At 38.8% G+C, this 12,568-nt stretch overlaps 2 protein-coding genes across 6 annotated transcripts; one reads left to right on the top strand and one right to left on the bottom strand.

The window, feature by feature from the left end:
* On the top strand, positions 1 to 5,495 carry LOC140003886 (uncharacterized). Of its 3 annotated transcripts, none has more exons than XM_072078472.1 (8): positions 1 to 157; positions 251 to 536; positions 1,340 to 1,516; positions 1,640 to 1,789; positions 2,280 to 2,381; positions 2,465 to 2,535; positions 2,702 to 2,769; positions 4,925 to 5,495. In XM_072078472.1, exons 2-8 carry the CDS (start codon positions 264 to 266, stop codon positions 5,161 to 5,163), a joined length of 1,080 nt encoding a protein of 359 aa, XP_071934573.1. In that variant the 5' UTR covers positions 1 to 157; positions 251 to 263; the 3' UTR covers positions 5,164 to 5,495. The 3 variants fall into 3 exon arrangements, 2 of the variants coding, with proteins under 2 accessions (XP_071934573.1, XP_071934574.1); XR_011840126.1 differs by adding an exon at positions 2,962 to 4,048 and having other exon boundaries at positions 8 to 536; positions 4,925 to 5,126; XM_072078473.1 differs by having other exon boundaries at positions 11 to 536; positions 4,925 to 5,050; positions 5,137 to 5,495.
* Positions 5,496 to 5,765: 270 nt separating this feature from the next.
* LOC140036584 (protein DA1-related 2-like) lies at positions 5,766 to 10,769 on the bottom strand. 3 transcript variants are annotated; one of them, XM_072078469.1, is made up of 12 exons: positions 10,295 to 10,769; positions 10,000 to 10,157; positions 9,685 to 9,772; positions 9,413 to 9,524; positions 8,791 to 8,911; positions 8,528 to 8,611; positions 7,652 to 7,771; positions 7,260 to 7,472; positions 7,123 to 7,185; positions 6,891 to 7,006; positions 6,683 to 6,741; positions 5,766 to 6,476 (listed from the first exon to the last, which is right to left on the bottom strand). In XM_072078469.1, the coding sequence occupies exons 1-12, from the start codon at positions 10,338 to 10,340 to the stop codon at positions 6,148 to 6,150; spliced, it is 1,509 nt and encodes a 502-aa protein (XP_071934570.1). In that variant the 5' UTR covers positions 10,341 to 10,769; the 3' UTR covers positions 5,766 to 6,147. The 3 variants fall into 3 exon arrangements, with proteins under 3 accessions (XP_071934570.1, XP_071934572.1, XP_071934571.1); XM_072078471.1 differs by having other exon boundaries at positions 10,000 to 10,136; positions 10,295 to 10,768; XM_072078470.1 differs by having other exon boundaries at positions 10,000 to 10,154; positions 10,295 to 10,768.
* Positions 10,770 to 12,568: the final 1,799 nt, after the last annotated feature.

Below are 12,568 nucleotides of genomic sequence, written 5' to 3' on the forward strand. Positions count from 1 at the left end.
ATTTACTTGGCCACAAAAACCACCGCCCCAAATCCAATGGACGGCCCCAAACCGCCATTCTCCTAAAACCATTCCAGCTACGACGTCGTCGTCCTTTGTTCGACGCTTTTTCCTGCGTCCCAAACCAAACATATACAGCTGCTGCTGCTTGTTGCAGGTATTCGTCTCACTAAACTCAAAACCGTCCGCTGTACAGAGTGTAGACTTGCGTATAAATACGTATTATCATTTCGTATATCAATTGCGACAGATAGAAGGCTGGAATGCAAACTGAAGCTAGAGCTCGGGTGGTGGTGGAAGGAGGAGGAGGACGCGGCGGGCAGAGGGTTATGAATACTGGCCATGGAGCGGTGGTGGTCGACGGAGGCGCCTCCGGTGCTGCCCATAAGTTGATGGAGCAGCATAAGGAGAGAGCCTTTCATCATAATCATCAATCGCACATCGGAACAGTTTCGCAGCTTCTCGCCGGCGGAATTGCCGGTGCTGTGGGCAAGACCTGTACCGCTCCTCTTGCTCGCCTCACTATTCTCTTTCAGGTTCGACGCTTCTTTCATTTTTTTTTTTAAATGCTCATTTTACGTCTCCGAGAGCACTTGGGAGGAACTCTTTAGTAAAGTGGTGAAGGATATAAAAAAAAATCAGATTTTGATGCCGGTTCAAGGTTGCTATTGAGTTTTGCTTTGTATTCTATCCTGAATTGAGGCGGTTCATTAGATTTAGGATGAGCACAGAATCGGGTATTGCAAGTTGCAACATGTGGGCATTGGCCTCAATATGTACAAGTGGTGCCAATGAAATCAGGAAATGGTGTGTATGTGCTGCTGGAGCGAGAATTTGACGTCTTATTCAGAAAGATGTGCATAGAAAACTCATATTCCTGTCAGTTGGGAGAAACACTACCTTGTTCTTTTAGAAATAAATTGTTCAGAAAGCTCATAATTGACATTCAGTTTGGAAATAACCTTTTCTGCCTTTTGCAGGGGACTCGCCTGTGCGTTCTTTTACACTTTCCTTTCGTCTGGTTTTCTTAAAATGCATATTCTTATGGTCATAGCCGGTGTCTCTTCGTCCTATATTGATTAGGTATTGGCTTTTGTTAGTGATAAACAGCGAGAAGCCTTGTTACTGTTTTAGAAGCTCCCATCAATTAGCCATCGTTTCGTCCATGATCCAGTACATTGAACATTCGTGTTTACCAAGATTTCACTTTTATATTCATAACAACGTTGTTGCTGCTGCTGCTGTTGTTGTTGAATTTCTTTTTTTTTTTTAAAAAGAAAAATCCACCTGCACCCAGTCTCTGTATATCATGAAGATGATGTTACCTTTGTATTCACAGCTACAAGGAATGCATTCTGATGCTGCTAGCCTGAAGAAAGCTAGTATTTGGCATGAGGCCAGGCGTATCATGAGAGAAGAGGGATTTCGGGCATTCTGGAAGGGAAATTTGGTCACAATTGCTCATCGTCTGCCCTATTCTTCTGTCAGCTTTTATACATTTGAGCGCTATAAGAATGTTGGTACTCATGTTTCATGATGAAATCTTGTTATGTTTCCACAAGTGCTTGCTTTCACAGATTGCTTTTTACCTGTTCTGTACGTCATTCATTTTGTTTTATGATCTTTTGTCATGTCACAGCTCCTACAGTTAATTTGGGGAGTTGAAAGTCCAGGAGAAAATGTAAGAAAAGACCTTTGTATACGACTTATAGCAGGTGGGTTGGCTGGAATAACTGCTGCTTCTGTTACATACCCTCTGGATCTTGTAAGGACACGCCTTGCTGCTCAGGTACATAATGAAGAAACCATGTTTATGAGCATTCATTAAATTTTGCTTAATGAACCTGTTTGTTCAGTATGTCTATGTTTTATCTTGCTTTTGTTAACGACTGTACTAGGAGCTAAATATGTCAATGTATGTGGGGTTTTTCTGCATATACATCTCCCTGTTTTGGATGACTAATTTTGTGGAGCAACTGCTCCCCATGGTCTTTCTAATGCTCCCCCATCTATATTGCTAGCTTATGATGTTTTGCAACCACAATGTGTATCTAGTCTGTTTGGGATGAGTTTTTCAACCTACAGGTGTGCATTAGGCAATTAGTCTTTCTTCTCTTTGCATGTACACTTTTTCTTGCTCTACTGAGAGCACCATTTCTCTTTCTTGGCACCCTTAAGGCCACTATATCTGCCTGAATAAGAAAGTACCCCAACAAAAAAAAACGTCATGCTACTCTTTTCTGATTACCATCTCATTGAATGTATTTTACACTTTGCAGACAAATGTTGCCTATTACCGTGGTATTTGGCATGCTCTATGTACAATTAGCAGGGAAGAAGGTGCCTTTGGCCTCTATAAAGGACTTGGAGCAACTTTATTGGTACCTTATATGGTTCTAGATCCATTTTTTGGAGAGTATCAGATTTATTCTGGGGTCTGCTTACTGATTTGGTGATATTGCAGGGTGTTGGTCCTAATTTGGCAATCAGTTTCTCGGTTTATGATACAGCAAGGACATTATGGCATTTTCACAGGTAATCAACACTAAATGAAGCACTTACTTTAAGCTAATGAAATGCTGGTCAGCATTGTTGTTTGTGTGGTTGAAATTGTTCTTCTGCCACCATGAAAGCATAGCGTGTATCCAAAAAGTTTTGGAGTTATCTTGAAATTTTAATGCAAGTTCCTTGTTAACATCAGGCCAGATGACTCAACTGTCTTGGTCAGCCTTAGTTGTGGCAGTCTATCAGGCATTGCATCATCCACCGGTGAGGTTCCGCTAAGCGCTTATTCATATTACTGCATTAAGTTTTTCTTTCGAAAATTTATTTGTTTTCTATGAAGAATTTGGAGAATGAAAATACAGTTTGTTTTCAGTGTCCAGCTGTTGTGGCGTTGTGCCTGCTAACACTTGTTTTCTGCATCTTTTGAACTGGAACTGTTTTTCTTGGGTAATTTAGGCAGGAGAAATGACAATGGTATAACCTCACTCCTCGCAAAAGTCTTTGAAGGTTGGCCTTGTACTAATATTACTCGAATACCTAAACATGACCAGCAGCTGTCACTCTTTTACCTGGAAAAGCTCTAGATCCAGCACAACTTATAAGATAGTGGTGCTTCTTCTGGCGCTCAGAATAGTGTAAACTGAGTTGCTGGTTTACAACCTTCTGGTTGTATTCGGAAACATTCTATTGAATGTACCAGGCGTGTGTAGGTATGCACTACTTGCTAACGGGATATGGTCATAGTGAGTTAGATTTAGTTCAGTCTACATGGAAAAAGACACATTTTTTTAATAAATTGCTATTGTTTTAATAAGTGCGTTTTTTAAGAGGAACTATGCAATTGATCTAACCTCTTTTATTGTTTAACCTTTTTTGTTGTACTTGATGCTGAAGTTCCATCTGACACACATTGTGCTAGTGTTGCTTTTGTTTCTTGTAAACATTTTGTTTTAACTATTCTTTTGATTGTTTCATTCTTCAGAGTACTGCAAACTAAAGATTGTAGAGAATTATTGCAGTTATATATTCATGCTTTGTCCCCAGAATTTGCTGCAATTATGTTGCGTACTGCTTCTACATATTGCACAGAAACCAAAGAGAGAGTTGTAGATAATGATGGGTTTTGACAGTTGAAAAGTGGATCACTCGCTGCTGAGTTACATGAATAAACCCCTTCTTTTTGGTATTTAATGAAAGATGTTACTGGCTCTCGCTGTCTTCATTGCTTTTGATGCAGAGAAGCAGATAGAGGTCCAAGTGTTTACTAAGTAACTAATCAGACTGGTCCTTAGAGCTAGATGCTCTCAAATGTTTGGAATATGGGAATTTGTGCAAGGAAAGTGGAACAAAAATTTTTACTTCTTGCAGTTCAGAAAGTAAATTTATTGTTTACGTAAGAGTTTTAATAGTATAACTTTCGGTGTCCTAAATTCATTGGATGCTTGGCTCTCCAAACATGCAGTTGGCTCCATATAGGGTGGCTATTTTGAGGTGACCCAAAATGTGTTTGAGGTTGCCAGATGTGAGAGGCGTCCTCTTTGAGGTATGCTTCTCAATAGGCTTCCTATACCAATTGCTCCTTGATTTTACTCAAATCCTTGAAGCTTCACTCTTTGTGACTGATTTTTTGGTTCATATCAGACATGACTTCACTTGATCATTTTATACTTTCCCCTTGCTCCCAGGTCCCAAAATCCCCCCCCCCCCCCCTTTTACTCTGTTCCTAATCCCTGCGCCCAAGTAGGAAAAGGAAAACCAAGAAAAGAGCAGAAGAGGATTAAATCACATGCTAGCACAGAAGAAGAAAGGCATATCCAGGAAAAATGATTTTTTTTCCTTCTCTTGTTTTCTTTTTTTTGGGGGGGGGGGGTGTTAATGGATGGAGAAAGATAGAGATGGAGCAAGAGGAGAAAACTAGAAATGCCACATTAACTTAGATAAGAGGAAAGTAGACGCATAATGTAAAAGTACCCTCATGCAAAACCTACAAAGTTGTCTCAACTGACTTTGGTCTCTAGTTAAAGAGTTTTCTGCCTTGGGCCCTAATCCATTTTGTAGTTAAATCCTTGAAAGATCGTACTGAATTAGTTTTCCATTGTATTATTCAAGCTTTGCAACTCATTGTTGGGCAACCTAACATTGGTGGTGAACATTAATTCTATAGTTTCTTGATATAGGATGTTAATGCACTATTTAGGTATTTCTACCTAATTGTTGTCTGCTGTAATATGTATTTTCCTTGTCTTATAAATCAGTGATTGAATAACTTCATGTAGAAGCTTGATGTTTGGTGAAAATTCAGGCATAATATTCTGGTTTTTGTGACATTTTCATTGAGGTACAGTGTGACTTCCTTCACCCACTGGACTGGTTTTTGTCTTTTTTTTTCCCCCTTGATTTCATATACTTTATTTTGTAGCAACATTCCCTTTGGATCTTGTGAGGCGCCGAATGCAGTTGGAAGGAGCAGGTGGTCGAGCCCGTGTTTACAAGACGGGACTTTTTGGTACATTCAGGCATATATTTCGAACGGAAGGCTTTCGCGGTTTGTACAGAGGAATTTTACCTGAATATTATAAGGTAGTGCCAAGTGTGAGTATTGTGTTCATGACGTATGAAAAGTTGAAGCAGGTTTTATCAAACATTCCTGGAAGTTGACGCTGTTGGTGTCCCGGAAAGTAACTTCATATATTCAAGCACAATGCATGATATGAAGATGGTTTGTTAGACAACATTTCTCAGATAGGGCTATGTTGTAATTTGTAATACCGGAAAACCGCAATTTTCTTGTATAGAGCGGTATACTTCAATTTTACTCCGGCATATTCTTCACACCTTCATAGAATCATCTGTAAGACGAATAATTTTGAGCATCTGACTTCATTGATCCATCTAGTTTAGATATTTTTCTTTTTGGATTCTGTAAGATAATTGTTTACTGCAATAACCCTAATATTTATGAATGCTCAGCATGTGACATCTTATGTGAATCTAATTGCTCTTTGCAAATTATGTTAGACGCCTAAGTATTCACTCATCTTGGGTGGTAAAGATTTCTAAGTTTTCTCGAGGCATCCGGAGTCGAAGTGATTGAAGCTTGGAATTGGAAAACTACAAGTGTCCAAACAGCTCCGGTACGGTTTCCGTCCATGGTAAGTTATACTTCCAAAGTTTTCTGTTCAGATTGGATTTGGGATTTTCGGATGATGTTCAAGTCCATCAAGAAAATAACAATCATGGATCCAAGATCTAACCAAAGGTTTAACAAACAGAATCTTTCTATTTCGTTGATTGAATTTAAAATCCTATTTTTTAGCTCTCATACAGAGTAATACATCAGAGTTTAGCGCAACAGGACATTGTAGCGGAGGAGTTTCCCATCTCCTGGATATCACGCTTCAGGATTCTGTCAGTGGTTAATGAAGTTGTCGGCCCAAGGATCCATCCTTCTGGTCGAAAGACATGCTTCTTATTCAGGAACCAGTAAATCTTAAACGCATCCTCAAAAGGGCCCCCAAAAAAATTAGAGGGAGCTAATCCAATTTGGCATGATCAAACTCATTCCTCCCGAGGAGTTATTTCCACCATCTTTGACGGGGATGAATCTTGAACGAGGTTTAGGACTTGCCATATACATGAAACTTATTCAGGAAAGCTTCTGTTTTCGCGGATGTGGTCCAAGGTACGGCGTAAACCATATTTCTTTACAGCAGCATTAGCAGCTCTAAATCCTTCTCCATATGCTGGCGAAGCATCGTTTGCTATCTGATGCATAAAAAACTCGCCCAGCTTGCTTTCTATGTGTGATTTTCCCCCTTTCTTAGATGATGACCAAGTTGACGATGAGGATGATGAAGCTGCTGATGTGGATGGCATGTTTCTGAATTCGGGCATAACTTCAGACTCCAGCCACAAATGCGAAAGCACTTGACAGATACCTTCTTCCACCTGAGGATTCAGATTACGGTAACCTGCATATTTTAAAGGAAACTTTTTTGAGTGCACAACACATAAGCTCTTCTTGCATTGAGCTCTAGCGAAGTCTTGAAAGAAACAGAAGCCGACAGATAAAATGCTGTTTTTATGATATATGTGCAGTTATTTTTTCTGCATCATACAGTAATCATTGTTGATGCAATCAACATGATCATAGAAATTCCAGCATCAGAACAATTACCTTTTAGACGCAACCAGGCATGCATCAATTCATGAGCCAGAATGGCACCAGTTAATAATCTGCATTGTCATGGGAAATCAAAGGTCAGATGGGAAGTCATCTCATAACGATCAATAAACATATGAATGGTGAGGCATACAGGTATGGTGTGCAAAAAGCTGTTGAGACCCTTAATAGTTATTGTATGCATTTATTTGATGGAAATCACCTTGGAAGGCCATACAGAACCAGAATAGCTGTTACTTCACATTTCCGAGTTAATTTCTGAGGTTGTCTTGTCATCCCTACCAAACTGTGACCTCCAAACCTTGGTCTTCTCAAAATCTGGATATTTTTGAAGGAATCAAAAAGCACAAACCAAAAAGCACACAAGACTTGCGTGATGAAAAGTTCATACATTTCCTGAATTAAGAATTTGTAAGTCATGTAAGAAGTCATACACTGGTAACAGTCTGCTCTTCAGAAAGGCATAAACCCCTAGTTTCAGGCATGTGGTGGAAACCCTGGGAAAAATTTTTTATATCAGCAAAAGCTCTACAGTGAAGGATATATGAGGGGAGATGGAAATGTTTATTACTTGTTTCTCGCCTTCAATAGCTTCATTAAGAGCTTGTCTTTCAACAAGAAGCATGGGGATTTGCTGATCAATTCTCATGTTCATTCCTTCAAAGTAATCTCTAATGGCATGATAAAGTGGCTGGCAGTCACCGGTATCCATAATGGCAGATTCCATGCATTCTAAGCATAAACTACGTCCATCTCCTAGTGATATGTATCTTGCACTGCGCGACTAAAGAAGAAACGAGATAGAGTAACATAAATATAGAATTAAGTAACAAGTAGAATGAGGAGATAAACCCAAGGGAAAAGAGCATTAAAAGCACAGGAAAGGAATCTGTTCAATAATATACAAGTGTAGTTTAAAATAAATATCATCAATTATGACAGATAAAACCCAAGATATACTACCTCCAGTCTTTCACAACTGCAGCATCGAGGCGTCTTGTCATACTCGTGTGAGGGGCAGTATTTCTGAGACCAGAAGGGGTGGCACCTATACTCAATCAAACCAGCTCCATTTGTTGGAATCTGACAGTAATAAATAGTTCAAAAGGGAGTTAATATAGGTTTATTTCACAAAGTAATAAGCTTCACATGAAGTATGCCATTCAGAGAGCACCTAGGTACCTAAAAAACAGTGGTACTCAATCTACGTAGTTTCCTTAATAAGTACCATTTCCTTAAAATCAAGGCATTACTACTGCAAGATATTTCAATTACTTTGCCACCAAAACAGTTCAGGGTACAGATAATCACAAAGTCAACATTCAGAAGATGCTTGCACATACTCTGCAAAACTTACAAAACGTGGACTCTGAAACAACCTTTGATGCTTTCTGCTGTACTTATCAGGCATTAGCTGGAATTGCCAAGGATTGAATTCATTGTGCTTACATGCCAATGCAATTGATAAATGCAATACAGTTCCATTTTGCAGCTCGGTAAGTTATCCCAGAGGAAAAGTTATTGTGAAAGAGAAAAAAAACATTTTTTTTCCATGGAACCAGTTGCTTTCTGAAGCATCCTGTGTTTAGTCCACAAAGAAACACTAGTTGCTTAAGAGGGGCTAAATCAATTCGCCTATCAGCATGGTCAAAATCATCCAGTTTTCTAGGGAGTTACTATTTTCAAGTGAGAGAACAGAATAAGGTAATATCATACTAAACAGTCAATCAGACACAATAACTGTAACAACTTAGAACGAATTCAAGGTTATTATCTCATAGCAATTGAAGTTATTATGAGAAAATGTAAGATTAACATTCAAAGGAGCTGTATCGTTACAAATTGGTGGCAGACTTCACATTTGGGATGAGCCAGCTCTTTGAAGCAAGATTTATGGTATGAATAACCACCTGACAAAGAAAACTTCAATCAAAAAAGTAAATCAATAAGAGATGGAATGAGAACAAGCACAATTTTCTTAATGCATGCAGAAAAGAAAGAGGATTGGAGAAAATATCCAAGTATAACCTCCTTCCACTATAAGCGAAAACAGATCGAATAACTAAAGATAGTAGTCAGAGATCCAAAAGAGAACAAACTACCTCAAATTCAGTAATTGGGGATCCACAAGCATGACATCGGAAGCAATCTGGATGAAAAAATGTCCCCATGCATCCCAAATAATTACCAGTGCCAATTTCACGGTTGCAACCACTACAGATTCTGCAAGTTATGGGCCATGCATACTGTATCAACAACTCGAACATTGAGAACATATTTGCCATAAAAAGATGTCATGCTAATGGTATTTGACATGTCATGCAGAATTAGTTAAACTCATCTAAAGTATTAATCATCATGAAGGGATTCTAAGCACATACTGCAAACTGAACTATACTATGCTTTAGATTAATGGAAAATAGAATAGCAGAAAAGAGAATAATTTATGAACCAAGAATAGAAAACATCCATGGTAGATAGCTCGTTACTTTTGTTTTGGGCACAAGGATTGCCTAACACTTTATCAATCCACTAGACAGAAGCAGCATACATTTTGCCTACCGTACTCATCAAGAAAAACAAAACTCTCAATTTTTTTGGCACACTTCAAAGTTCTGAGAGATAGCATCAATTAGAAGTGACATTGACGCATCGTGAGTATAAACGAGTAAACTTATTGGTTAAAAGAATAAGGAAGGGCGACTGTGCAATAAGAAGAATTACAGATATGATCTTGGATAATATTCTCTGGGAGCATAGGGAGGGTATGCCGAACTTAGGTTCCCATGAAGTGAGCTCCCCAGATCTTCATCGTGGTCTGATCGCCACCGGTATCCTGCAATAAAAAAACTCTTTAATCTTGGATGCAATGCAGAGGCAACAAAAAAAAAGGGGGAGGAGCAGAAATTTGAAGTCAATGAACAGGGGAGACCAAATAAATCATTTATTTTCATAGCTTTAGAATGGTGTACTATAGGATAAAACAAATAAATTACCTTGCGGCCTTTTTAAATCTTCAGCAAGAGAAAGTGCAATTGCTCGGTCTAACTCCTCTTTTTCTTTATTAGCTCGAGAGCGATCATCCTGAGATAAATGTTAAACAGATTCTATTACATTAAAATACAAATAATCAATGTTATTCCTGTAACCAAGACAACCAGTATTCTTGTCTGTTCTATACTATACCATTACACCATTGCACGTGCTCAAGTAACATTTACAGTAACACAAGTATACTACTAGCAAAAGATTGGCGATCAACAATTATCTTAGAAAAAGATCACAAAGTTAGCAGCTTGTATAGAAGTTACCAAGGATCTAACAGGAGCACGCCAAACCATATTTTCGTCCCCTAGAAACTGAGGTTGGTGTCCACTTGTGACACCCCTGCTCGAACTCCCCCCCTTAAATAGCTTACTCAGCCATTTCATAAACCTTGACTTCCTCTCTGCATATGAAGAAAGCCCTGCTTAAAAATCAACCCAAAATAGAAAAGGAATCTTTACGAATATAGACGAGAATTCAACCACAACATTCAAGTGGGATCATACTAAAAATGAAGAAATAATCAAGAACTATGAACCAAAAATGAGTATAATTTCATACCATATATACAAGGCTGGGAGAGGTGGTTGATACTGGAAGAAGACATGAGCTGAAGGGCTGTGGAAATCTATGTATAGAAGTTTGTTTTGGTTTTCCGAGAAAGAGTTGAAAAGGGAGGCCTAAAATGAAAAGGACTAAGAGAGAGAGAGGGGAGGGATGAGAGGGGGAGTTGTGGAGGAAAAGGGGAATGAACAGAAGAACAGAAGAGATGGAGAGAGAGAGGAGAGAACGGGGAAGAGAGAGGAACAAAGGCATCATTGATAAAGTTTAGTTTTGAGAGAAAGAAAGAGAGAATCTCCGAGAAGGAAAGAGATTCTTGGCTTGGGATTGGGATTTAGAAATTGAAGAGAGGGGGAAAGGAAAGAAAGGAAGAATGGAAAGCGGGAAAAACTGGGGAATCTGCTGAGGCGGACGTTGATGGAAAGGAAGGGGAGGGAAAGGGAAAAAGCTCAAACCTTTCGTACAGGTACAAGATCCCCAAACCCCCTTTGGACGGCTGAGAATTAGAGCTTGAGTGAGAGCTGAGCAACGCGTGTTTTGGCCAGTAGATTATTTGCAACAATTTAAAAAAATGGCAAAGTGGAGTTCTTAGACTATTTGATGAATTTGCGGGGGAGAAAACAGAAATGGACATTAATGATTCACAAAAACGCTTCATAAACTGCTTAAATGCCATCCTTTTCTGGGAATCCCCGGACTTCTAACTTTGTGCGACAGTGGCAATATACCATAGTAGAGTGTTGACGGATTGCACGTGGACAATGTAGTAGAACAGTAATTTGATTTGAGTTAACTGGAACTTCATTACATGCAGCAACCATGAATTCCCTGTTGTTTCAATGATGATGATACGCTGACTAGCAAATCCTGAAAGACCACTAGTATTAGTAAAGAGCTTCACTATTTCAGGCGGTACAAAATTCTACCAAAATTCACAATTTGGATTGTGAATTATTAGAGATATTTTTACTGTAGCACTTTTTATGATGTGATGTATGTGAGATAAAAAGGTAATTGAGAAGCTAAAAAGGTGTGTTGGAAATTGTAATGATGATGTAAGCAAATATATTTTGACAAATAAACTGCAATCCAAACAAACCCATTGATCTGCGATGTCCACTTTTATCCAAACCAAAATATGGGTAAAACAACAACGAGACTATTAATATATCACATGCATCGTTTCTTAATGATCACTACCGATCTTCTCTACTTTGTTACCTCTTAATCATGCTATTGAATATGTTGCAATTCTTTAAAGGAACTATCAACTGCTGAGTTCTGACTCCTGACCAACTAACTATGGCGTTTGTCAAGTGAGTTTTTTTTGGGTGTGATTAAAATTTTACTGTAACTTATTATAGAAGTTTTTAAAAAAAAAATTTTGCAGTGTGTACATTTTTGAATATTTTAAGGTGTATAATTTAAAACCCTTAGAGAAGTTTTTTAAAGTTACTATAGCGAAAATTTTTAAAAACTTGTAGCAGATAAACTTGATAAAAAGGCTAAGCGCCACACAAGGGAAGTATAACCTATTGTGCTGAATAGGGAAGTGGTAATGATGCCGCAAACATGATGATAATTGTCTAGAAAGGCATCTTGTTTTAAAAATTGTACTACTAGATCTGATCATCTAACCGAAACAAAGCATCAAACAGCCTCTTTTTTTGTGTAGAAAAGTGTTTAATTGTCAGTTCAGCATCTTTTTTGTGACGTGGGAAAGTGGTTAATTGGCAGGAGCGTCATCGCTGCGCTGGACCCAAGAAGGTAAAGAAAGGTTTTGTAACATATAGTAAAGCAAATGTCACAATTGGATACGTCCCATGTATTGAGTGGGATCTGGCCTATTCAAAGTTGAAACTAACTGAACTTTAAATAAATTTAGGATCTGGGCTGGCTGTCAGAGATTTTCAATAATCTTCAGCTACGATCGCGAACCAAAAACTACCAGTCAAGATAGAGCTCCAACTGCCCGCGCTGGGTTGGTCTGCTGGTGGAAGGAGGTTCCTTAGTTGAGTTCCACCTGGGTTCGATCCCAGGCAGCAATCCAGCTGTTAAATTCTTTAGCATCGGTCAGCCCCGTTCTGCTGGGGCGCTGTGGGACTAGTCGGGTGTAGATGACAAAAAAAAAAAAAAAAGATAGGGCTCCAACTTCTCAGCATATAAAGTTCGAAAGCTATGTTTAAAGTTATGCGTGCAAAATCCCTTGTTTAGTAGCTGCCACCGCAACTTTGCAGATTTCCAAGGAGTGAGATCTAGCCACGGGCATATTAA

The sequence above is a fragment of the Coffea arabica genome, chromosome 2e (assembly GCF_036785885.1).
Source record: "Coffea arabica cultivar ET-39 chromosome 2e, Coffea Arabica ET-39 HiFi, whole genome shotgun sequence".
Classification (NCBI taxonomy): Eukaryota; Viridiplantae; Streptophyta; class Magnoliopsida; order Gentianales; family Rubiaceae; genus Coffea; species Coffea arabica.